General features: G+C 37.1%; 5 protein-coding genes across 6 annotated transcripts; 4 read left to right on the top strand and 1 right to left on the bottom strand.

Annotated features, from left to right (window-relative positions):
• The first annotated feature begins 2138 nt into the window (after window positions 1-2138).
• LOC142532224 (putative methyltransferase PMT5) lies at window positions 2139-7994 on the top strand. 2 transcript variants are annotated; one of them, XM_075638527.1, is made up of 10 exons: window positions 2139-2446; window positions 2713-3641; window positions 3783-3918; window positions 4138-4378; window positions 5322-5547; window positions 5719-5873; window positions 6012-6315; window positions 6856-6988; window positions 7146-7349; window positions 7635-7994. In XM_075638527.1, the coding sequence occupies exons 2-9, from the start codon at window positions 3139-3141 to the stop codon at window positions 7293-7295; spliced, it is 1848 nt and encodes a 615-aa protein (XP_075494642.1). In that variant the 5' UTR covers window positions 2139-2446; window positions 2713-3138; the 3' UTR covers window positions 7296-7349; window positions 7635-7994. The 2 variants fall into 2 exon arrangements, with proteins under 2 accessions (XP_075494642.1, XP_075494643.1); XM_075638528.1 differs by having other exon boundaries at window positions 2139-2478.
• A 536-nt stretch (window positions 7995-8530) lies between these two features.
• Window positions 8531-11948, top strand: LOC142532228 (14-3-3-like protein GF14 iota). The gene is made up of 7 exons (XM_075638535.1): window positions 8531-8760; window positions 9677-9983; window positions 10344-10431; window positions 10544-10653; window positions 10740-10888; window positions 11405-11463; window positions 11667-11948. Exons 1-7 carry the CDS (start codon window positions 8688-8690, stop codon window positions 11670-11672), a joined length of 792 nt encoding a protein of 263 aa, XP_075494650.1. The 5' UTR covers window positions 8531-8687; the 3' UTR covers window positions 11673-11948.
• Window positions 11949-12315: 367 nt separating this feature from the next.
• On the bottom strand, window positions 12316-19545 carry LOC142532227 (pentatricopeptide repeat-containing protein At1g26460, mitochondrial). Its single transcript, XM_075638534.1, has 7 exons — window positions 18835-19545; window positions 17495-17726; window positions 16910-17392; window positions 13692-13898; window positions 12896-13033; window positions 12616-12803; window positions 12316-12525 (listed from the first exon to the last, which is right to left on the bottom strand). Exons 1-6 carry the CDS (start codon window positions 19440-19442, stop codon window positions 12618-12620), a joined length of 1854 nt encoding a protein of 617 aa, XP_075494649.1. The 5' UTR covers window positions 19443-19545; the 3' UTR covers window positions 12316-12525; window positions 12616-12617.
• Window positions 19546-19713: 168 nt separating this feature from the next.
• Window positions 19714-22388, top strand: LOC142532416 (uncharacterized). The gene is made up of 7 exons (XM_075638723.1): window positions 19714-19795; window positions 20181-20903; window positions 20976-21146; window positions 21227-21881; window positions 21978-22076; window positions 22146-22202; window positions 22303-22388. The coding sequence occupies exons 1-7, from the start codon at window positions 19778-19780 to the stop codon at window positions 22386-22388; spliced, it is 1809 nt and encodes a 602-aa protein (XP_075494838.1). The 5' UTR covers window positions 19714-19777.
• LOC142533772 (uncharacterized) lies at window positions 22185-23577 on the top strand. Its single transcript, XM_075640662.1, has 5 exons — window positions 22185-22384; window positions 22451-22507; window positions 22576-22751; window positions 22841-23304; window positions 23405-23577. Exons 2-5 carry the CDS (start codon window positions 22477-22479, stop codon window positions 23478-23480), a joined length of 747 nt encoding a protein of 248 aa, XP_075496777.1. The 5' UTR covers window positions 22185-22384; window positions 22451-22476; the 3' UTR covers window positions 23481-23577.

Below are 23577 nucleotides of genomic sequence, written 5' to 3'. Positions count from 1 at the left end.
ACATTTTTTTTTATTTTAACCAACTGAGAATTGGTCGTATTATCTCAAAATTCTACGGTTTTCAAATCGTATCTTATTATTTTATGACGACCTTGGAGACTTCGAGTTTTGGAGACTCGGTTGTTTATCTCTTCCCCTCGTATTTGACTGGGTCGCCCTAATCCGGCAGAAGTCGAATTAAGATCATTAATGGGAGATACGAGAATTAGAGCTTCCAATATAGGAAATTGTGGCGGGGTTAAAACTTGTTAGAATAGGTCTATTATGAAACGATCTTACGAATCTTTATCTGTGAGACGGGTTAATCCTACCGATATTCACAATAATACTTTTAGCATAAAAAGTAATATTTTTTCGTGGATGATCCAAATAAGAGATCTGTCTCACAAAATACGATCGCAAGGTTTTTGTCAACTTGTTATGGCTCGGATTAAAGAAGTTGATCGTCCTTGAACCATAAAAAATATGAATTTTCATAAATTTAAATTTATGAAAATTCATATTTTGCTTTCAAGATATATTTTAACGGATGAGGTTCATTCCAAATTTTATTTTCAATAATTTAAATAATTGTATGCATTTTATTTATATTGGGAAACGATATGTATAAAATTGAATTAATTTTTAGAAGTTGTTTATTTATATTATTTGAGAAGATTTAAACCGTCATCAAAGGCAATTTACGAGCCAAGTTACCTAGCCGACGCATATTAGATAATGTGACGAGCCTATTTTACACCAACTATGCACTAATTTTATATTCATGAAATAAAACATACACGACAATATGATTAAAGAGTGCAATTGTTATACTAACGTGCACTAGATGTTTCTTAATTATTTTATATATTTTCGTCGACTTCACGAAATAATTCTTAAATTATTGCACATACTTTTAAATTTAGCAAATTTGTATTGAATTGGAGTCCCCTTTTTGCAATTTACCCATCTAATTATTGTCTTTACTTATGGGGGAGAATTTCTATCTCATTTTTTTGTTTGAATCCCATGGTTTGGTTCTTGAGATGTCATTCACTATATCTATGTGCTCCAACTATCGCATTTTTTTTTCATTTTTTTTATCCAAATAAAAATAACCAGTCGCTTCAAATATCTGAACCTTAGATTTATTGTTAATTTTTGCACATACAACACGTATACTTCAGCCAGAAAATATAAATAAATGAAATTTTTTTAAGGCAAAAACTTGTGTGAGAAGGTCTTACATGTCGTATTTTGTGTGACAGATCTCTTATTTGGGTCATCCATGAAAAAATATTACTTTTTATGCTAAGAGTATTACTTTTTATTGTGAATATTGGTAGGATTGACCCGTCTCACAGATAAAGATTCGTGAGACCGTCTCACAAGAGATATATTCTTTTTTTTTAATGTGAACTACATATATATGAAGAATAAAAAAAATCGTAGTACACATTAAATGATCAAGAAGCTCCCCTTGATGATTGGTAGCTATACAACAATAGGAAAATCTAAATTATTTATAAAAACATTTGGGGTCACCTATACCTTAACGTCCTAGTCGTATTAGTGAAGATGGGGACATCATGAGCTTCATTCATAATCCCTTTGGTATCACTTATATTTTGCTAATATCCCTCATCATTCGTCTATAGGTGTAAACAAAAAGTCAAGCTTATCATTGAAGATTTGGCCTTTGGAAATTTTTTTATTTGAAAGATTTCAATTTGTGAAGTTAAGCTCACGAAAACTTAAAAAATTGAAGTTGTACGACGATTATATATCGTACATATATAATATTATAAATGTCTCGTTTTAACGACAATTATCTATGTTCATACTTAAAACGAACTTATATTTTAAAAAAAAATTATTTCGATTCGCAAGACATAAATAATAACCTAATTTACTATGAATTAACATTTGAATGATCTTGGTCAAAAGAAGTATTAAAATCAACACTCCCCGAGATTTTTACCGGAACAGTGCCCCAACTTTTAACAAAGATGGCAACTTTAGAAAAAGCAAATCAATCAAATTACTATAAATAGTTTAAAATTTCAAAAGGACTAAAAGTGTAAATACCAACAACTATGGGGTGGTCAAATAATTATTCCATTTTCATCAGTTATTAAGCATCGTCCCCCTCCTCATATCTCAATGTGCGAGCTTACCGGATTGGATCTTGAAATTTATATATAAATCCAACGCTCTCTGAAAGTAAATCTTCTTTCTCGAAGATAGAGAATTTACGCTGTAAAAATCTGCAACTCTCTCTCTACATGTCAATGGCGGATCGAACTGTGCTTAATCTATATGTACTCTCGTAAACTTCCCATGTTATAGATAATTCACGGGTCAGAAAGCTGCAACTTCCTCTCTTTCCTCTCTAAATGTCAATGAAGAATTGAGCTCTGCTTGATATTTGTGTACTCTCTTCAGTATCTGCGCACTTGAGCTACAGGTGAGCGAAACCCCGGATGATCGCTTTTTAAGGTTTATTTGGTTATTTTATCTTTTTATTGCTTTATGTTTTGTGATAATGCTGAATTATTGCGTTGTTGTAACGTGTGGTGGATCTGATCCGAGTGAAGGATCTACGTGAGTTTCTGGGGAAAGGTTTTTGGGATTAGATTGTGTCGTGTAGTGGTTCTGTTGATTTTTCTTTGCTCTGACGACGCAGTCATGCAGGTTTGATTTGATCTGGATTTTTGTTTGTTTTACTTTCAGAGTTGTTGATTGCAGAAAAAGAAAGGCTTTCTGATATCTTGGATTCAGCATTGTTTTCAGACGGAATTGCGGAGGTTATTTGATTTCGTGTGGCAGTTCATGTGTGCAAGTATAAGTTTGAGTGGGAGGTTTTTGTGTTCTGAGTTTGGTTGTCATAGCCAAGGAGTGAATCATTGTGCCGCCGTTTGTTGATATTTGGTGAATGCTTGACTACGGAAAGTGACCGAGAAATTGGCTATTTTAGGATTGTGGATGCTTGTTCGGGATTTTTGCCGATGCTGGCTGAGATAGTTTGGAGTCTTGATCATTTTATGCATGAAAGATTGTGTCGGATGATACTCGCGGTTTTTGGAATTCTTTGACATTGACGTTGGAGTACTGAGGGGGAATTTTGCATGTGTTTGAAGATTATTGCAGAGTTTGGACATGAGAAGCTCTTGGTACAATAAACTATCTTTGATTTTCGGCTCTAGACCACCGCTCAACTGGTTGATTTTGTGTCTAGTTAGTGTCTTTGTTTTGATTGCACTTTTTGGATCTTCTTCCACTACATTTGATGCTGTGACTGCTTCTGCAAGACCTGAAATTTATTTGAACTATAGAAGATTGAAAGAGAGAGCACTGAGTGATTATTTCGATTTAAAAAATCTAGGGTCTGTTAATGTAAAGGATTTCGATCTTTGTGGGAAGGAAAGAGAGAATCATGTGCCATGCTACAATGTGTCTGCTAGTTTACTAGCTGGTTTTAAAGATGGGGATGAGTTTGATCGTCACTGTGAAGTATTACACGACCATCAACGTTGCTTGATCCGACCCCCTAAAGATTATAAGATTCCTTTGAATTGGCCCAGTAGTAGGGATGTTGTATGGACTGGGAATGTTAAACTAAGTAAAGACCAATTCCTTTCATCTGGAAGCATGACAAAAAGGTAGTTATTCTTAACTTAGTTTGAAATTTTTGGATTCAACCTTTTCAGTTCCATGGGATTAATGGCCATATGCAACTTCTGTAATTTAAATCTTATATTTGTCATCTGTTCCATTATTGTTGTACCTTTGAATTTTTGCAGGTTAATGTTGCTGGAAGAGAATCAAATTTCCTTTCACTCGGATGATGGTACGATTGTTGATGGTGTCAAGGGTTATTCTCACCAGATTGCTGAGATGATAGGATTGGGAAGTGATGCTGAATTCCGTGAAGCTGGTGTAAGTTATCTCTACCAAGCCTATCATCTCTTCTTAATTCACAGTTTTGCCGACTGCGCCAGGTTTTCTTTTGCAAACGCAAGTTGTGTTGGTCAGGAAAATCCCGAAAAGTTTAAAAATTTGTTTTTTTATTTATTTTATGAATTTGTTATGCATTTTATCTTTCGTCATAGGCAGATAAATTTGGTAGTTGATGAATTTGCCTCTGCTAAATTACAGGTGCGCAATGTATTAGACATTGGCTGTGGATTTGGTAGCTTTGACGCTCACTTGCTCACGCTCAAGTTGATGGCCGTTTGTATAGCAGCTTATGAGTCAACTGGTAGCCAAGTTCAGCTAGCCCTTGAGAGAGGTCTACCAGCTATCATTGGAAGCTTCATTTCAAGACAGCTACCATTTCCATCGCTATCATATGACATGGTTCACTGCACTCAGTGTGGCATTTTCTGGGATGACAAAGGTATTTTCTTTGTTTGGCATTGGGGTGATGATCTTTCCTCTTCATGTCAAGCAATTTTAAGGCAATGCTTTTGCCCCTCTTGGGTTCGTAGAGAATTTTCTTATTTCTCTAAGAACGAGTCCTTAAACTAAGCAACTGTGGACAATGGACTTTATCGTAACTTTTTACATTGTAGGAAAATAAAATTGATATTTGGGTTCAGCACATATGTCAAGCTATCGTCATTCTGATTTCCTGTTGCAGCTACCATTATTTGATTTGATGTCGGCCTACTACAACACAGAAATTTTGTATGAAATATGTATGTTTTGGATTTCTCTCCGTGTTAATGAAAGTAAAATATTTTGCTGTGTAACTTTTTTATGCTTTCTTGAATATGTGACAATTTGGAAATGCATTAGATCTAAGTTCGTACTAAAAAAACTATGTTAAATAGAAAAGATAGGTAATCCATTTAATATCCGACGACTCTCTTTCTATTTGTAAAAAAAGAAGAAGTTGTATAATAGCGTTTCTCATACATTAGTTGATACTTCAAGGGGGGCTTTACCTGGAATGAAAGAACAAAATGAATTCATGAAGGCTTAATTACTCAAACACTTCAAGCTGATGAGCAGAAATTAAACTTTATAATCAAGATTTTGCCTATGTCTGGAATAAGCAGCTGAGAGGTGTATCATCAGAGAAAAATAATGACTTTGTCTGTACATGCATTTTAACACCTAATTGACATAAAGATACCCATTTAATTTATTTGATCTGGTGGATTTGTTTTTTATGCTTATGCTAAACTACAAGGCAAGTTAGTAATTAGTTATTTTATGCTTTCTAGGCACCGTGAAAGAGGATAATTGGGTTGGTGTTGCCGAAGTTTTTTGACATAATGTGATGGATTTAAATTTTTTTTATGATTTCTTGAACTTATTATGAGTTTGTCTATCAGATGGAATCTTTCTAATCGAAGTTGACAGAGTACTCAGGCCTGGAGGATACTTTGTTTTAACATCACCCACAAGCAGACATCAAGGAAGTTCTGTAGGCACAAAGAAAGGCAGCATCGCAACTCCTTTTGAAGAATTCACTCAAAAACTATGTTGGAATCTTTTGGCAGAGCAAGAGGAGACATTCATCTGGCAGAAAACTGCAGATACTCGATGCTATATTTCTAGGTGAGGCTAGTTTGTTACTCTTATCTTATGCCTGATGTTTCCTTTATTTCGTTCACTTCCCAACCACTGCTCACTTTTATTTTTTCAGCTTACTTTGCATCCTCTCTACCTCCCCACTTTCGCCATCATGCATCTTTCATTTATCCATGATTCCTTGTGGTTCAATTTTAGGAAGCAGGGCAGCACCCCGCTTTGTAATGCAGAGGATGTCCAGTCATATTATAGACCCCTTGCACGGTGTATAAGTGGGACGAGAACCAAGCATTGGGTCCCAATTCAGAAGAGACCATCTGGTTCATTAACCTCTGATCAGCTGGATGTCTATGGTAAGTAATGCTAGTTCGATGACATACAGGTCTTGAGCTGCTATATTGGTATTTCTTTTGTGCACTGTCAACATTCTAAACCCTGTTCTTTTTAGTTTGAAAACAAAGTCAATTTGTCATATCATTCAATTTTGACAGGAATTAATCCTGAAGATTTCTTTGAAGACTTTGAGTTCTGGAGATCATCATTAAGAAATTATTGGTCATTGCTTTCTCCCTTGATTTTCTCTGACCACCCAAAGAGACCGGGTGATGAAGACCCAATGCCTCCTTATAATATGGTTCGGAATGTGATGGACATGCATACACATTATGGAGGCTTTAATGCTGCTCTGTTGGAGGCTAGAAAGTCTGTGTGGGTAATGAATGTTGTGCCCGTAGGTGAACCTAATACGCTTCCTATTATTTTTGACCAAGGTTTTGCAGGTGTCTTGCATAACTGGTAAGATGTTTGTTCTAGAGGTGCCCTACACTAGTTCACCGCTGTGTTTCTTAAGTAAAAGTTAACTGATAAGCTGCTGCTTATTCTGGAATCCCTTTTCAGGCTTAAGTTTCTTTTGACATCATGTTTCTAAGTATAGGATAATATAAGTTATATTCGTACAGCAGTGTTTTACTAGTATTTTACTTGGGATGGCTTATTGTTGAACTCCCTCCCCAAGTTTGGTTGAGATATTGGGATATAAGAACATTAGCCATCAGTCATTAAGGTTCGTTTGGAGGTGGAGTGGGAATTTCATAGTAGCACATCAAGCTTCTTTGAAATAGTTCGAGACATATTCTGATTTGGATAACACCCTCTTAATTCCAATTTCACGATCAAGAAGTGTATCCTCTATAACCAATATGCAAACCATGACTAAAAGGAATTAAATATTTTCTCTACTCAGTTACTTTTCCATGTGATTTATCTTGTTGCACTATCTCTTGAATTTTCTAAACCTTTCCATGGAGTGTTGAGAAAACAGTTCTTTCAATGCAGGTGTGAACCTTTCCCTACCTACCCTCGGACATATGACTTGCTTCACGCCAAGGGACTACTTTCAAACCTTGCTACAGAACAGTGCAGTATGGTTGATTTAATTTTTGAGATGGATCGCATTCTCCGGCCTGAGGTAATAGTTAATGACCCATAGTTCAGATGCTCTAAAGTTCTTGATCATTCAATGATTTTCTTCATCTTATCCTGTTGAACGTACAGATCTTATGAGCATATTTTTGTATCTGCTCTTGATACTAGCATTCTCAAATGACAAGCATAACTGTATGCAGGGATGGGTTATCATATCTGATAAGGTTGGTCCTATTGAGAGTGCACGTACCATTGTTACACAGCTCCGCTGGGAAGCTCGGGTTATTGATGTTCAGAATGGAAGTGACCAGCGGCTGCTAGTATGCCAAAAACCATTTGTGAGAAAATGATCCCTTATGAAAGCTCTCACCATCCCTGAGACAATCCAATCCTCCCTAAATCTGGTACTTCTTACATGTCTTTGATTATGGAATAGATTGAATAATTCAAAAAAGCTGTGGTGGCCTGGCAGGGCTTATTGGGCAAGTATGGCTAGTTGTTTTTCTCGAAATGAAAAAAAAATTCTAATTCCATCCCAAGGTTTTCTAAAAGCATTAAATTTTTCCCGTGTCTATCTGCCCACTCCTCCCGGGGAAAAAAAACTAACATTCAGGTCCACCACTGGTTCTGTGTATAAGTTTTGATGCAATGCTATCACCCAAATGACATTCTATAAATACATCAATCAGGACAAACATGCCTGCTGGTTAAGGTTTCCACACAGCCATGATGATTTTCCACGAGCTAAATGTCCTCGCGGAGATGGTATCTAAAATTTTGAACGTTGTAGATTAGTGGTTTGGTGCAGAGGATATCCAGTTCGAAGAAAAGAGGATTTCTCCAATTAGTTCACAGCAATTCATCGATCCATTTCTAAGTCCTCTTTTGTTTTTTTAAAGTTCTATTTGATTATTTATGTGATCGAATCGTGTTTGCTGTTAAACAACTGAACCAATCTGCTGTAATTGCTACAAAAGCCACAAAATGTAAGAACTGAATATATGACAACTACTCACAAGTGTATGAACTCTGATCCCGAGTTTTGTTGCTCCGATGATTCTCTTCTGTTAATAGTGTTTCATCGCATAGGTAATACCATTATTACAAGTACACTGAGTGCTCTACCAACCGTTGCACTGCGTCTATCCGGCTTTGCCTCGTACATTTACAAATACACTTGATTTCTGAATTTCAATTCGTGAGACGGTCTCTCTGAGAATTTTTGTGTAGGATAACGAATTAATTTTATGATAGGTATCTCTAACTCAACCAAAATAATAAAAAATATTATTTTTTTATACCAAATTATTATTTTTTATTGTAAATATGGATCGGGTTACCCTTACGATGAATATAACTCTATATTCCAAATAACAATATCATTTCTTAAAATATCAATTTTCTTTTAAAAACTAAGCATGTGTGTCCCCTGCCAGTTTCCAATTTCACTCCCAATCTTTTAAAAACTAAGCATGTGTGTCCCCTGCCAGTTTCCAATTTCACTCCCAATCTTTTAAAAACTAAGCATGTGTGTCCCCTGCCAGTTTCCATAATTTCACTCCCCATCTTTCCTGAAATTACGCAAGCGCCCCAATCCAACCGTCTACAGCTCTTCACCTTCCATTTCCCCCCGTTTTTCGTTATTCTCCACAGAAATACAATATATTATCTAGAACTTGTGTAAAAAGAACAAAAGAAACTCTCACTTTTCTCTAAATCGTTGATTTTATTTGTCGGGGAAAATGTCGACGGAAAATGGGCGAGAGGCTCTGGTGTACATAGCTAAGCTCGCGGAGCAGGCCGAACGTTATGATGGTATAAATGTTTCTGTATAATGTACATTGCTATGTGTATTTACGTTGTTTTGTGACGTATGATTTCCATTTCCGTGTGCGTTTTTTGTGATCTCTGAGGATGTGGGATTGAATTGCCTCGTGTAGATCGTTGTTTCTGCACGTGTGTGTGGAGAGGACGTGATTTTCTGATGGATCCGCGTGTCTGTAAAAATTCACCGCATTTTTTTTAGATTTGATGTGTGCATGCATGCAATTGTTGCAAGCACGCGAGATGTGTGTTTGCTGGTCGGAATATATTGGACAGTCGGGCACACGAGAAAATTGGTGATGTTGGTCATTTTTTGCTGTAAAACTCCATGAAGATGTGCTTGAGGTAATATAGACTGAATTTTTTGTATAACAAATGACGAGGATGAAATTTAATGTTTTTTGAAGGTGCAAAAACTAGAGCTTCCAAAACAAACGTGTATAAATTTCATCTTTGAGCCTTTAGGCCCACGCCTATCTTTGAGTTATCATATTCATTCAAGGAGCATGGTGTTGTTTGTCTAATATTTAAATTAAGTTTTGATACCAGAATTATGTGTTCTTGATGTTTTTAGTTTGCTAGAAATTAAATCTCCCAAAAGGTTTACACTGTTTCTTTTTCGAATTTGGTTATTCATTCATTTGAAAATTGCTAGGATATTGAATTTCTTTGACATATTTTGCTTTGGTATCTTAAGCAGGCCTTTCTCCCCTCCCACTTTTTTGCCTCTTACAACTGAACTAGTATACAGGAGATGAAAAGTTGTAACTATGTTTCTATGTTAGTTTCGCAAAGTTAAGCCTTGTCGTTTACTTAATTGAGCTATGCAATTGGTAATGGTCAAACAAATTCATCCACTTTGCTGGTCATGCTGAATGCTACTGCTACATATTTTTCTTCTTCTCAGAAATGGTTGAAAGTATGAAAAAGGTTGCAAAACTTGATGTTGAGTTATCAGTCGATGAGAGGAACCTACTTTCCGTGGGATATAAGAATGTAATCGGTGCACGCAGAGCTTCATGGCGTATCATGTCATCGATTGAGCAGAAGGAAGAGGCCAAAGGAAATGAAAACAATGTGAAACTGATTAAAGATTACCGACAGAAGGTGGAGGATGAGCTATCCAAAATCTGCTATGATATTCTTTCAGTCATCGACAAGCATCTAATTCCCTCTTCTGGTTCAGCAGAAGCTACTGTATTCTTTTACAAGATGTAAGTCAAATGGTTCTATTGTTTAAATGAACGTATTCTTTCGGTATTCTTGGAATAACTTTTTATCTTCTTCTTGCTAAGAAAATCTATTCTCTAGGAGCCGTGAAAACCATATCTTTAGCAGTTCATTTTCTCTAGCTCGTGAGTTTGTAGGAAAAAAAATTGCTTCACTGTTCTTTCCTAATTTAGACAGGTCAAAGCCATACTTTTGGGTGCGCGTGTTAAGTTAGTTACTCCTCATTAGAGTTCAACAAAGCTAATATGTATTTTCATGAATTATTCACTATGTTGGATTTGCTGCCTTCTGGAACATCAGTCAATCAGCCGCGACTGACTCATTTCTGGCATATTCTAATTCAGGACAGGCGATTATTTCCGCTACCTTGCTGAGTTCAAGACCGATCAGGAAAGGAAAGAGGCAGCTGAACAGTCACTCAAGGGCTATGAGGTGTGTGCATTTCTCTGTGCATGAAAAACCAATATAGAGAAATAATCAACCAATCAAGTCAATATGGCTTAACTGTGTTCCTTAGCTATATCTTCTTTCCAATGATCTGTAGGCTGCTTCAGCCACGGCAAATACAGATCTCCCATCCACCCACCCTATTCGTCTTGGTCTAGCTTTGAATTTCTCGGTGTTCTACTACGAGATCATGAATTCTCCTGAGAGGTAATTTCATAGTAGTCTTTCATGTTCACTTGAGCTCGACTCTTTAAAGCGTTCTCGGAATCAGATTGTTTTAACTAAAATGTCAGGGCATGCCATTTGGCTAAACAAGCATTTGATGAGGCAATTGCTGAGTTGGATACATTGAGTGAAGAGTCTTACAAAGACAGTACCTTAATTATGCAGCTGTTGAGAGACAATCTCACTCTTTGGACCTCGGATTTGCCTGAAGATGGAGGTAAGTGGTGGTGTATCGTTAGTTATTTCATATCTTTAGTTCAGGTATTTTCATTCAAAAGTTTTGAAGATTTCTCGCCTGGTCCTTTTTCTAAAATCAAGTGGAAACTGTTGTTCATCATCTAAAATTCTCAAAATGTCTTTTAATTTTGCAATCCTAGGGAAAATACTTCAGCTTCAATAACTTCAGTTGAAGGTGTTTTAATGATGTTTGATTGTGCTTTTTTTTTTTTTTTAAAAAAAAAAGATGATTCCGCTTTATTTTACCTCATTTCAAAAAGTTTTAAAAGGTATCATTTTTTAGTATAATTTTTAATTTGTATACATGGATATAAATTTCTTCAAAACTCATTTGGAAAGAAATAAACATGTCAATTCATTTATCAGCTCGCATATCTGACTGTTAGTTTTTTTCTTTTAACTTTCAAAATCAATCTCAAAATCTTGAAATTAAACTAAGCCAAAGTCTTCCTAGAACTGATTAGCTAAGGCTATAAATCGCTCTTTGCCCTGGCAGGTTCTGGTGAGGAGAACAACAAAGGTGAGGAATCCAAGCCAGCAGCACAACCGCCTGAGGTAAGATATATCAAACTAAATGTCATCCAAACTTGCCAATCCTTTTTTCCTTCAAATCTCGCGTAATTATGTTTCGATCCATTTTTTTTTTAATGAGAAGTGTTTCTTGGATCATTTTCAAAATTATACTGATACACGTATGAGATGACAGATTAGAACTGTTCTTTCATCACTAAGATATTGTTATTGTGTCTATTTTGCAGAATTAAGGACTTGACTACACCTGAATGAATTAATATATATATATATATCAAGAACATGTTTTTGGTTCATCTGAGCACGAGGCGGCCACTTTTGAAATGCCAACAATCCCTTTTGTTAAGACTACCACAAGTTGCTACTGCAAAAACCTTTTGTTTTGGCTTCTGAGAAATTGTTTTTATCAACTGAATATTTAAGGTGATGATATGATTTATATGTAAGGACAGGCGTATCATATTTTTTTATGGTTTATGCATATTTTCGTGTTAATATTCAATTAAGAAGATGACACGTTTTCTTTGGTATAAACTTTAACAACCTCATACGATAACAGCTGGTCAACTTAATCGAAAATAAATAATATTTTAAAGTTGACATTTTTGGTTAGAAAGAACAAGAATCGGAGTAAAAACGCCCATTCTTTTTATGTTTGAAAAATGGGATGGAACCATTTAATTTGGGACAGTAGAAGCCATGGTTCGACTTCGGACCTATTTTGATTGAGGTAGTATACATCAATTATGATGACCAAAATTAATTCAAGCGCACGTAAATGCGAAACAAGTCTAATATCTAACTTCCATTACGAATCCTCTAAAGCATGTTATTCCTCAAACAAATGATAAAGTTCCGTACATATAAGCCAAGAAAAAGAAGCTGCTGCCTGGTAACATTCATCCTGCTAAGGCCAAAAAGTACTAGTCGGTCAGAGGTTCCGTAATTTACAAAAGGCGAAGGCCTAACAACGAACAACACGAATTGCCGACAAATGTAAAAAAACTCCAGAGCCTACATCTTCCGAATTTGCTGATAAATGAAAAAAAATCGAGAGCCTACATCTTCCGCATAGTGTACAGAGACCTGTGAACATAGTCGCAAAAAACATATAAAAGCAGGCATCACAAGGCTATCTTTTATCAAGATGTGAGCAACCATATCCGGAAAACTTACTCTCATGTGTAATCTGTACTGTACTTGAGATTAAACAGAAGGTCCCTGCGAACCTCTGTACCCATTCGAGTTTTAAACTGCCTACTTATTGATTCCACCTTGTCATCAGATTCGTAGTCCATCTCTCTAATGCATCGCCTACGCACCTTTTTGAGTATTCCCTTTGAGGGTTCAAATCCGGCTTTTATCTGCTTGAAGGGTTAAATTCCAGTTCAGGGCTAGGTTCAATAGAAAATTGGCAAAAGCTAAATGATGTGTATCAATTACAAGTGAAAATTACCATATCATCGATAACAGTGAGAGCAGCTTTAAGATCCCGCATAATAAGATGAGCATCAATAAGTAGAGTATATGTCGTCATATTTGGTTCCATGCCTAATCCAACAAAGTGCTCAAATACTTTTACAGCTTCATCCCTCTGTATTATCAAAAAGGCCTTAGTATTGATTCAATAGAAGCGTGTAACAGTATTTAGGGCTGGATCAAAGGAAGCATTTAATACACTTGTGTACCACATTCTGAGTACATATTGACCGACTTTACTTGCTTACACTTTTTTCAACTGGGACACGAATTTAGTATTTTGCTCAAGATTCCTTTACAATCCTGATTTAAATATGGATTCATACAGACTACAACTGGTATCAAGCCAACGTGATTTAGTTTGAAAGCTTCTGTGAGAGATTTAGGGAACAAACATGTAAAAAAAATGGCTGACACGAGACTTAGATACCAGAGTAAAGGAACTGTCCATGAAAGTGAACATGGCCGTCTACAATAACAGTTGAGATTGATGAAAAGCTAAGATGATATATGTTACATGCATCATCTCTCCGAGAATCAAAATGTATCTGGTTTGATCCACAGGTTACACAAGTAGTTTTGAGAGAACAAATCTTGTAGGATGTAAAATCAATAAAATAATAACAATAACAAGGAGTTAACAGTTAAAAATGGAAGACTGGAAAATACTTCAATTATCTACTTTATGTAGATTTCTTAATGTCAAATGATAGGCCAAACAGAGTATTATTCAGTTGTGAACAATGGGAAGCAAGAGATGCGCGTCTAGTTACCTTGCTGAGTTTTCCGAAGGCACATATCAGGGCATTGTATGAATGGATATTTGGCGTCAATCCAAAATTCGCATCGATTGCGTTAAAGGTCTGATAAGCACGATCAATATCCCATATATTTGCACATCCAAGAACAATACAATTGAGGGCGGCAATAGACTTGTACGGTGGATGGCCTCGACTTAAATTCTCCAACTGATAATAAACCTGAGCGAGCACTTCAAAAACAGTGTCAAAAAGGACGTGGGTATTTTAAGGGCACATTACACTCTAACCACGAGAAATCATGCAAATCCAATAGAGGTACAAGAAAATACATAGCAACGGATTCCATGTCAAGTTTAAGTTTGGTCCTCAACTCCGAAAACAATGCAGAATATTTTCAGGCCCGGGCAATTAGCTAGAACAAGAAATGATTCACATGATCACCTAGTTGGTTTGCTTCTTCAATATTTTTAATAAATCTAAAGCATATGTAGCAAGCTTGAAAAAAATGAAACCATAGCGTTGTTGGAGTATCGTTTTCCTCGTATCCAAGAACGCGACGAAATTCAACTTTTTTATAAATATTTTGTTATACAAAATACCTTGAATGTCGTTTGGATTATAAACATGCATAGGGTAATTGTAAGATTATTTTGAAGTGTCTAAACATTTTGGCTCCAACTATTCCGGGATTAGCGAAAATAACCTTTTAGGTGATTCTCTACGAACAATCAACATGAATCTCCTCTTTAATCAAGTCCAAAACCGAAATCTCTATTCTTTCTTTAGTTTGAGAACTAAAGAATTTTGCATTGAGACACAAAAAAAGACCGACGACGGCAGTTTAAGGCAGCGGCGTGGTAGTCTTCAAAGCAGGCAGCCGAAATCCCTTAAAAATAAAGTGGCCGAAAATCTACGAGAAAGTAAAGAGGATTCTATGGGTTTGATATCAAACAACTTTTTTGTACAAGTCAAAACTCTGGATTTAGATATTAACATGGGCTTACTAATCCATCTAGGATTTTAACTAGTTGCATAGTTCCTACTAGGACTTCTACTAGTTAGAGATTAGTTAAGATACTTCAAACCTATTAACCAGATCAGAAATCATCAATGTGACGAATGTAACTTTCTCTTTATTATGACGTAATGTCAAAATTATCAAACCACTGAGTCAAAGTCGATACTGATTCAAAATATAACTGCAAATTTTAGAACATTTTCACAAAAATCAAAATTTAGGCAGTTGAACTCTCCTCACTATTTTAACAGTCGTACGAACTCTCAAAACTTTCAAATATGAAATATGTTTATAAACTCTTTATAAGTCAAAACTTTTTATCTCCATCAAACTTCAATCACCAAATTCAACTAATTGAATTTACTATTTCAATGGGAACACAAAAATCATTCCTTGTGTAACCCTCATTGGTTCAAAGATAAAGCTAGTCATGGGTTCACAACTCATTGTGATTCATAACAAGTGAGAACATGTGTACCTCATACGAGCTAACCCTAATTTGCATCATTTTGTGCATCTACTCATTGATCATAAGAATATCAGAACTCATTTCTGATTGCACCTATCGAATCATGGTGAGAGCGCCTAGCTCATCAACCCATGATTTCTTAGGTATCAATGAAAGTGCCTACAAGAACCAATCGATTATGCTTAGCTATCAGTACATCTCTCTATCTCACATATCCCGATCAAATCTGCAATTATTGGCTAATCAAGGATTGCATAAGAATTTGGTAACGATATGATATTCATTGAGTATATACAGTGACATCGAATGTACAACTAGGGAACCTCTTTACCCTAATGTGCATCTCATACTCTGACCAGAAATTTCATGCACTATTGTCTCATCAGATCGCGTAGGATATACATGCTCATAGACAAGTGGCGAATCTCATACTACAATACACTGACTGCTACATGTGTCGTGACTACACTCAATCTCGCCATCTTATGACTCTCATAGAGCCGGTAAATAACTCAAAGTGCAGGCCTTTTGGAGTTTGATGGAAATCAAATGTTTTGGTTTATAAAAGAGTTTATAAGTGGATCCCATAATTGGAAGTTTAGAGAGTTGGTACGACTGCTAAAAGAGTGAAGAGAGCAACTACCTAAATTTTGTGAAAATGTTCCAAAATTGGAAGTTGTCATATTTGGAGTTAGTAGATAGTTGACTTTAACTAGTTGACCTTGACCAAGTTGACTTTGTGTAGTTGACTTCGACTCGGAGCTTTGAAAATTTTGACTTTACATCGTAATAACGAGAAAGATACACTTCTCACAACGATGATTTCTACTCTCTCATAGATTTCGCCCACCCTTTTTTCTTTAAAGGATTTTGGTCGTCCCTTTGAACACCCCCACGCCGCCTTAAACCGCCGCCGTGTATATTTTTGTGGCTCAACAAAAAATTCTTTAGTTTTCTCTAGGACAAACTAAAGAAAGAATATAGATTCCGATCATGGACTTGATTAAGGAAGATTTTAGAGAAACAGTTGGAGATGACTCAAGATGATTGTTCGTAGATAATTACAAGAAGAGTTATCCCCGTTAGTCCTAGAATAATTGGAGTCAAAGTGTTTACACACTTCAAGGTAATCCTACAAACATCCTATGCATGTTAATAAACCATAAGACATCCAAGGTATTTTGTAATATGTGCATGCATGTGAAGAATCTTGTTTGAATGCATGAGGGAAACAACATGTTGATGCTCATAAACTTGTAATGATTACATAAAAAAAATCTTATGGTCGAAAACATGCCCATCAAATTTAATCACCACTGATTTGCATCATCCGTCACAATATAACACAATAGGGCACAAATTTTCAATAAATGTCATTTTTATGTTTGACACCACTCCACCATCATCTCAAAAATTATAATGCTACGGCTAACTTTCTATCAGTTCACAAGTTATAAAAAAAATGAATTTGAAAATGTGATCGCTTTTCTTCGATCCTTCCGATATTGACTTTCTTAGTGAAATTACAAGGAACTAGTTGTGCCATATATGACATGCCATAAAGGGGGTTTAACTACATCAAATGTAGGCGAAATGCAAGTATGCAAGTGTTAATAATCTGACCTACGGCATCTGTCTAGACAAACAATCAAGAAGCAATTTTACAGAAATTGCGAAGATGAACTATTCCTACTTGACAAAGGCTCAAAAATATGCGTCCAGACTCTAGTCAAAAGAACTTACTGAATCCAAAGTCTCGAAACCTTTCTTGGAACACGATAGTACAAGAGGATTCAAAGATTGAAATGGGGAGAATAGGTCTTCTCCATCTTTGCTTTTAGAATTTCCATAAGCACTCTCAAATTCATGGAGAGTACTGAAAGCCTTCTGTAAATTCCCCAAATTAGCATGGGCATACATTTTTGCAAGATAAGCTTCAGGACCAGGAACCTGCTTGTTGCGCAGTGAGCGCTTCAGAACAGCCCATGAGGCATCAAGGAGTCTAGAATTGTATGTTCTACTAGCAGTTCCAAGAGCAGAGATAACTAATCCTTCATTGATAGAAAGATGCGTAGCAGGCCGTGATTTCTCCCCTCGAGCAATCCATTTAGCCATGAATTCAAGAGCATAATAAGTTAATTCGCTGTTATCTGATTGCATTGCTATATCAGCAATATAATTGCAGACAACCCAAGGAGGGCACAAAGACTTGTTCTGATCCATTTCCTAATAACAATCATGTAGTCAGAGTCAGTCATCGGTGTACTCGAACAAACTGCACATAGAAATTAAAAAACAAATCATGCAGCCAGTCAAAAAGATATGCACCTTGCATCTCTCTATAATTGATAACAAGGTGTCCAGTCTGGCATTTCTAGCACATCCTCGCACACAGTCCGTGAATGCATTCAACGACAGCATATATCCAGATTTCAAGGCCAGATCGATGTACTTCACAGCGGAATCGATCTGGTCAGTTGACAGGAGCATGCCAATGACTAAGTCGTAAGACTCATCATCAGGTAGAGATTCTTTGTATTCTATTCCTGTTTGGAGCATCCTGGAGTCAATTATATAAATCCCACCATAATATTATTTTTGTGTCAAGTAAAATGGTTTCGATTAATAAAGCACTGAGCAATAAAATTTCATACAAAACAACAGAAGAAAGAAGATCATGTGCAACAAAACCCCACGAGAACGCAATGCAGAAGTTTCATTCAGAGAAACAATAAAAGGAGCTGAACAAGAAAATAGAACAGGAAGGAGAAGCAATAAAAACAATGACACACAATTACTTTTATAAGACATAATAAATAATAAATAAATAAAGGAGTGTGGATGGAGCTAACAGAATCTTCATTTTTAGTTCATAGTTACTAAACAAGATTGACTTGAAGAGGAAATACAGAATAGGGAGGGGGTAAACAGAGTGAATGATAAAATTATGTCCACCAGATAAACGAAACAAGAGAGATTCAGAGAGAACCGAAAGCATCTGAAGCAATTTTCATTGTGTTCTTACCTAACCAAGTACAACAATTTTCACCATGCCTCTGTCCCTCATGACAACGAACATCGTATTTGATGCATGGGGCAACAGAAAGTTATAAAACCATAAAAACCATCAACAACGGATGCATGTTGAGGGTATAAATCATGTTGAACCATGTATTCTAAGATTAATCAATCAACGAAGACATGAGAGACATTCGACGCTGATTTTATATTTTCTATTACTTAATACATGCTCCAGCTCAACACTTCCACATAAAAAAAAAAAAAGAAACAATGGGAAACCAAGTTTATCCTCCAGCTCTTACACTCCTTGTTAGCAACTCAAGCCATCGTAATTGCTTTGACCTAACATTGAGAGTTTCTTTATCCTCTACCTCTAAAACTGCAACAGGTCTGATATAATTCATGACTTCTCAAATCCTGGTACAACGGAAGTAGGATATCAACCCTCACTAATCAACGAGACTGCTTATTCCCTCCGTGAAAGCATCAAATAAAGAACAACAGTAAAAAAAGAAGTGCAATGACAAATACAGGTAAAACTACAATGAGATCAATTGCCGCTCGAGAAGTCATAAATCTTCTCAGTTAATTTTTAATTAGGAAGATAACATCTTTTTCCAAAGAGAAATTGCGAAAAAAATTCAAACCTCTCAATCAATTTCTCAGCCGCAAGCGCTTCACCAGCCTGTTTCATAGCCTTGAATACAAGATTATACGACGCGGCATTGGGTACGATCCCGTAAGCTTCCATTTGCGCAACAAGGTCCAGCAGCTCTCCCGCAAATGCCCCGATCATCAAATTCGCCCGCAAGTAATGATTATAAAGGTTCACATCCGGCTTGTTGGGCTTACCATTCTTATCCAAAGACCTAATCCAAAACTCAAAAAGCTGCTTCATTTCATCCCATCTCTGAGAGGTCATCCAATCAGCGAAATGATTCATCAAACTCTGGCCGTCCAGCGACTGAGAAAGAGATTGCATACGCGACGTCGAGGTGTTGTGAAGAAACCCTAAACTGATCGGAATAACCGCCGCATTTGCAGCGGATACGGAGGGTAGAGGGCTCCTCCAGTTCTCATTGTAGAGCGGACTACCAGAGGCCGGGTTAGGTGGCAGAGGCGTTTGCGGTGGCGTATAAGGCGGAGGCTCGGCCAGCTGAGCATCTTGGTGGAGGTGGATGGAAGTAGAAATATATCTCAAGTTTTGCCGTCTAATCCGCGGCCATGATCTGGCGATGACTGCCATTGGCGCCATTTCCGGTGAAATGCGAAAACGTAGATATGTGGTATATATGTATGAATATGTATCTATCTATTTCATGGACTGTGAATCTAAAGTGAAGTGGAGCTGCGGCTTTGGGGAATTTGGGGGAGAACCTAGGGGAAAGGGAGTCTGTTGTGTTTTTTTAAAAAAAAAAAGATCCGTAATGAAAATTATTTTTATGCCCCTATGTTTTAAGTTTAAAATCTGTGAAACACACTATTAAACGCACTCTTTTGCCAAAAACCACCAAGACCCTATTCCGAACTCTAAACCCTCCGTTCCTGGAAAAACGTCTCCGTCGACTCTTCAAAATCTCAACCGAAGGAATGGCAGACGAAAATGTGGTAATTTTCGCGTTTATTTCGATATGTTTCTTCTGAATTTTAGTCGTATTTTTTAGTTATGTTTGCTGCGTGTGTGTGTGTAATCGACCATGGTTTTCACAAAGTATACGTTGTTTGTGGTCGACCATAAAAAGTAATGATTTTATGGTCGACCATGTTTTATTTGGTCGACTACGTTTTATGGTCAACCATAAAACATGGTCGACCTAAAAATTTTATGGTCGACCATGTTTTATTTGGTCGACTACGTTTTATGGTCGACCATAAGACGAAGTCGACCATAAAACATGGTCGACCTTATTTGTTTGTATGGTCGACCAAATGTGGTTTTATGGTCGACCACAAAATTTTTCCTAACCTTACTAATATTTTTTTTTTGTCACAGGTCTATTTGCCGAGAAAACTAGGCAGGGATGTCATTTTCCGATGTAAGTTGACAATTCAATCGAGATATAACGAGATTTCTGAGAAGATTCATTTTTATTTGAACAACGAGGAGAGAACCCATTTTTTCGAGCATTCGCCTTTTGGTAATTTAGTTAGGTATTATAGAGATTTTAAAATTTTCAGCCAAATTCTATGGTATTTAATGAGTAACCAGATACTTGATAGTAGTAGTGATGATTTGTGGATGGTGGTGCGCAAAAGGCCTGTTAGATTTTCTTTGTTAGAGTATTGTTTAATAACGGGTCTCGATTGCGTTATAGAGCCCGAAGATTTACCAGATAGAGGTGTATTTGGCACCACACACTTTCCCGGTAAGGCTGATATTGTTTTGGGTGATTTGGAGGGAAAGATTATTGTCCAAGAGCATAACGAGACTGGTCTAGATATGGAGAAGATAAAGATGGCTAGTCTATACTTTTGTTGTGCCGTATTCGGTGAGGCGACGAGGAAAAAGACGACGAAGATCGACCCTAAATACTTGAGGCTCGTAGATGATTTGGATAGGTTCAACCATTATCCCTGGGGTAGAGTAGCCTATCGGGATGCGGTCCGATGTCTGAAGAAGGATCTTTTAGGACGATATAATTACCTCGCCGAGGCACAGGGCCGGAAAGAAGTTGAGGGCAGCTTCCTTGTCGGTGGTTTTGTTCTCCCTCTGCAGGTATATTATTTTTTGAATGTTATTTGTTATCTCTATTTGTACCAGTAACACTGTTTGAAATTTATGTTACAGATCTTCGCTTATGAATGTTATCCGAGCGTGGCACAGAAGTTAGCAAGGAGAAGAGATGTGGACGGTTTGATGTTGCCCAGGATGTTTCAGTGGGTGACTAAGACGTGGGCGTCAAACCGTGCCCCAACTGGTGTTGAAATCGCTGCAGCCTTCGGTGATTGTCCTATAGATGTAAGTAATATGAATTGATTTGGTAAAATAACCGTGGACATTAATTTTAATTAATTTGATCTTTTATTAATTATATGCAGGATTGTCTGGGATTTTTGACTCCTACTCCTGAGGAGCTAGTTGCACCGTATTATACGACCGGGCATTTTGTTGATTCTGCGCCTGATGCGGTGATCACTCGGGTACTTGAGCTCTGGAGGCAGGATCAGACAGTCATATGTAGCGAGCACCCTGTGGAGTCTCCCTCAGTCCAGCCCACGCATTCTGCACATTCACCTCCCTCTGACCAGCCCATGCATTTTGGACATTCACCTCCCTCTGTCCAGCACACGCCTCCTGCACATGCATCTCCTGACGTTTCTGGCATCCGTCCTGGTGAGCTCGATAGATCCAGCTCTAGGACCAGTTCTCCTATGCGTACGGGTCCTAGAGTCCACTTTGGACTCAATCCCTCCCGCCGCCCATCACCCTTGGAGCATCGTTTCGAGCGGCGATTGACTGCGTTGGAGGATTCCGTTACGTCCATGCATGTGAAGATTGCAGCAGAATTTATTGAGACCAGAGCGTTTATGAGGAGTATAAATCAAGCTCTAGTTGACTTGAAATCGAGTTTGACTGAACAGATTAGAGCTGGTTTTGCTGAGATGAGGTCTAACATGCCAGTGCAGGAGGACAGAGATTATAGCATAGTCTATAGCAGAGGGCGGAAGAGGAAAACATCTGAGGCAGATTTTGGTGAGTTAATTTTATTTATTATATTTATGTTTATGTAGTATAATGATTTAGTACAATTCTCATAATTATTTTAATTTGTTTGATGTGCGCTTTTAGGTGTGGATGATAATCTGGCTAGGGAAATTGCGAGTACTAGCCAAACACTAAATATATTTGAGCCTAACCTTCCGGTGATTACAGAGGAGTCCTCAGAAGGTGAGTAATGCACTTTTTTGATTTGATATTTATGTATAGTATATTAAACAACAAAGTCTTTATTTTTAGATATTCAAGTGACTCCGGTTCAGCGTAAGTCAGGTGGTGAGGCGACCACGTCTAGAGGTTATTACAGTAAACCTTGTCTATTCATATTTGCATTAAAGTTGTTATTATTTTAATTTGTTGAATGTACGCTGTTAGGTGTGGCTAATATTTTGGGTAGGGAAATTGGCAGTGGTAGCCAATCCCAACAGATATTTGAGCCTAACCTTCAAGCCATTCCAGAGGAGTCCGCAGGAGGTGAGGTAATGCACATTTTTTATATTTATATTTATTTATAGTATATTAAACAATATATTTTATGTTTTTAGATATTCAAGTGACTCCACATGCGCGTATGTCAGGAGGCGGGGCGACCACGTCGAGAGGTTATTAAACTATACCTTGTTTATTGTTCATATTTGCATTAAAGTTGTTACAATTGATCATTTTATAGATGTCGGTGTGAGGCCACTTGCGGAGACCGTGACACTGAAGGTAAACAACTCGCTTGCGCGAGTTAGGGCCTCGATGCTCGACCGTTCGCCCAGTAGGATTCGAGGTTTTTATGCCGAATATGAGAAGTCGTTCTATGGGCCCATGGCTATCGCAAACTCGCGTGTCACTTTCCTTGTAAGCTTTTAAATAAATCTTTTATAAAGTTTAAATTTGTAGAGAACTTCTTTTAAAACTTTGAAAACCTTTTGTTATGTTGAATTCAGCACATCGGCGAAGCTCTCCGTGGATTGCTTGAGATGCAGATCCGACATCCTGAAGTGATGTCGACAGATGATTCGTTGATGGACAAAGATTTCTACTCTGCGATATCAGTTTTGGCCGAAGCTAAAGATATCGATTTCAACATAAATCTGGCACCGATTGTGAGCAAAGTCAAAGGTAGTGATCCAGAATGGCCGTGTCTCTCGTGGGAAAAGACGCGAAGAATTCTCATCCCTGTCTACACAGATGGGCGCTGGTTTTTGCTCAAACTCGTGACAGGGGTGAATAAGTACATTATATATGACTTGCAGCGAAGGCACGATCCCAAATTCAAAGATCTGAATGAAGACATAGAGCCTATACTTATAAACGCTACTCGTCTGCTATCCATTGTTGGGAACAACCCACACCCCGAGAGGCCATGGAATATAAAACTACATGATGAATTTCGTGCCAAGATTATACAGTACGTTGTCAACTTTCTATTTAAAATATAATAACTTCATTATTCTTTTTTTTAATGTTAACAATAAATATTAACTTCTCTTTTTTTTTTCACAGCGAAGATTCAGGAGCGTTTGTGTTAGCTGTTGCCGGATACTCTTTGTCCAGGAGTGCGCAAGTAGTACTAACTTTAGATGATAGATTAGTATCTGAGTTTAGATACTTTTTAGCTTGTAATATGTTCCTTAATGATTGGTGATTATTGTGATGTATCGGACAATTTTATGTCATTATT

Source organism: Primulina tabacum, chromosome 18 (assembly GCF_025594145.1).
Source record: "Primulina tabacum isolate GXHZ01 chromosome 18, ASM2559414v2, whole genome shotgun sequence".
NCBI classification, from domain to species: Eukaryota; Viridiplantae; Streptophyta; class Magnoliopsida; order Lamiales; family Gesneriaceae; genus Primulina; species Primulina tabacum.
The sequence above is the reverse complement of the archived record's forward strand: the minus strand, read 5'-3'. Positions and strand labels throughout refer to the sequence as shown.

Coding starts and splice junctions, on each gene's coding strand:
- LOC142533772 (XM_075640662.1), top strand. CDS start 22,477: ATGTCAGGAGGCGGGGCGACCACGTCGAGAG. Junction 22,508..22,575: donor CGGGGCGACCACGTCGAGAG/GTTATTAAACTA, acceptor ATCATTTTATAG/ATGTCGGTGTGAGGCCACTT. Junction 23,305..23,404: donor TTTCGTGCCAAGATTATACA/GTACGTTGTCAA, acceptor TTCACAGCGAAG/ATTCAGGAGCGTTTGTGTTA.
- LOC142532228 (XM_075638535.1), top strand. CDS start 8,688: ATGTCGACGGAAAATGGGCGAGAGGCTCTGGTGTACATAGCTAAGCTC. Junction 9,984..10,343: donor ACTGTATTCTTTTACAAGAT/GTAAGTCAAATG, acceptor ATTCTAATTCAG/GACAGGCGATTATTTCCGCT. Junction 10,889..11,404: donor GGATTTGCCTGAAGATGGAG/GTAAGTGGTGGT, acceptor TTGCCCTGGCAG/GTTCTGGTGAGGAGAACAAC.
- LOC142532224 (XM_075638527.1), top strand. CDS start 3,139: ATGAGAAGCTCTTGGTACAATAAACTATCTTTGATTTTCGGCTCTAGA. Junction 3,642..3,782: donor TCTGGAAGCATGACAAAAAG/GTAGTTATTCTT, acceptor GAATTTTTGCAG/GTTAATGTTGCTGGAAGAGA. Junction 6,989..7,145: donor ATCGCATTCTCCGGCCTGAG/GTAATAGTTAAT, acceptor AACTGTATGCAG/GGATGGGTTATCATATCTGA.
- LOC142532227 (XM_075638534.1), bottom strand. CDS start 19,442: ATGGCGCCAATGGCAGTCATCGCCAGATCATGGCCGCGGATTAGACGG. Junction 17,393..17,494: donor CAATTATAGAGAGATGCAAG/GTGCATATCTTT, acceptor GATTGTTATTAG/GAAATGGATCAGAACAAGTC. Junction 13,034..13,691: donor CCTTCGGAAAACTCAGCAAG/GTAACTAGACGC, acceptor TTGATAATACAG/AGGGATGAAGCTGTAAAAGT.
- LOC142532416 (XM_075638723.1), top strand. Junction 21,882..21,977: donor AACATCTGAGGCAGATTTTG/GTGAGTTAATTT, acceptor GTGCGCTTTTAG/GTGTGGATGATAATCTGGCT. Junction 22,077..22,145: donor TACAGAGGAGTCCTCAGAAG/GTGAGTAATGCA, acceptor CTTTATTTTTAG/ATATTCAAGTGACTCCGGTT.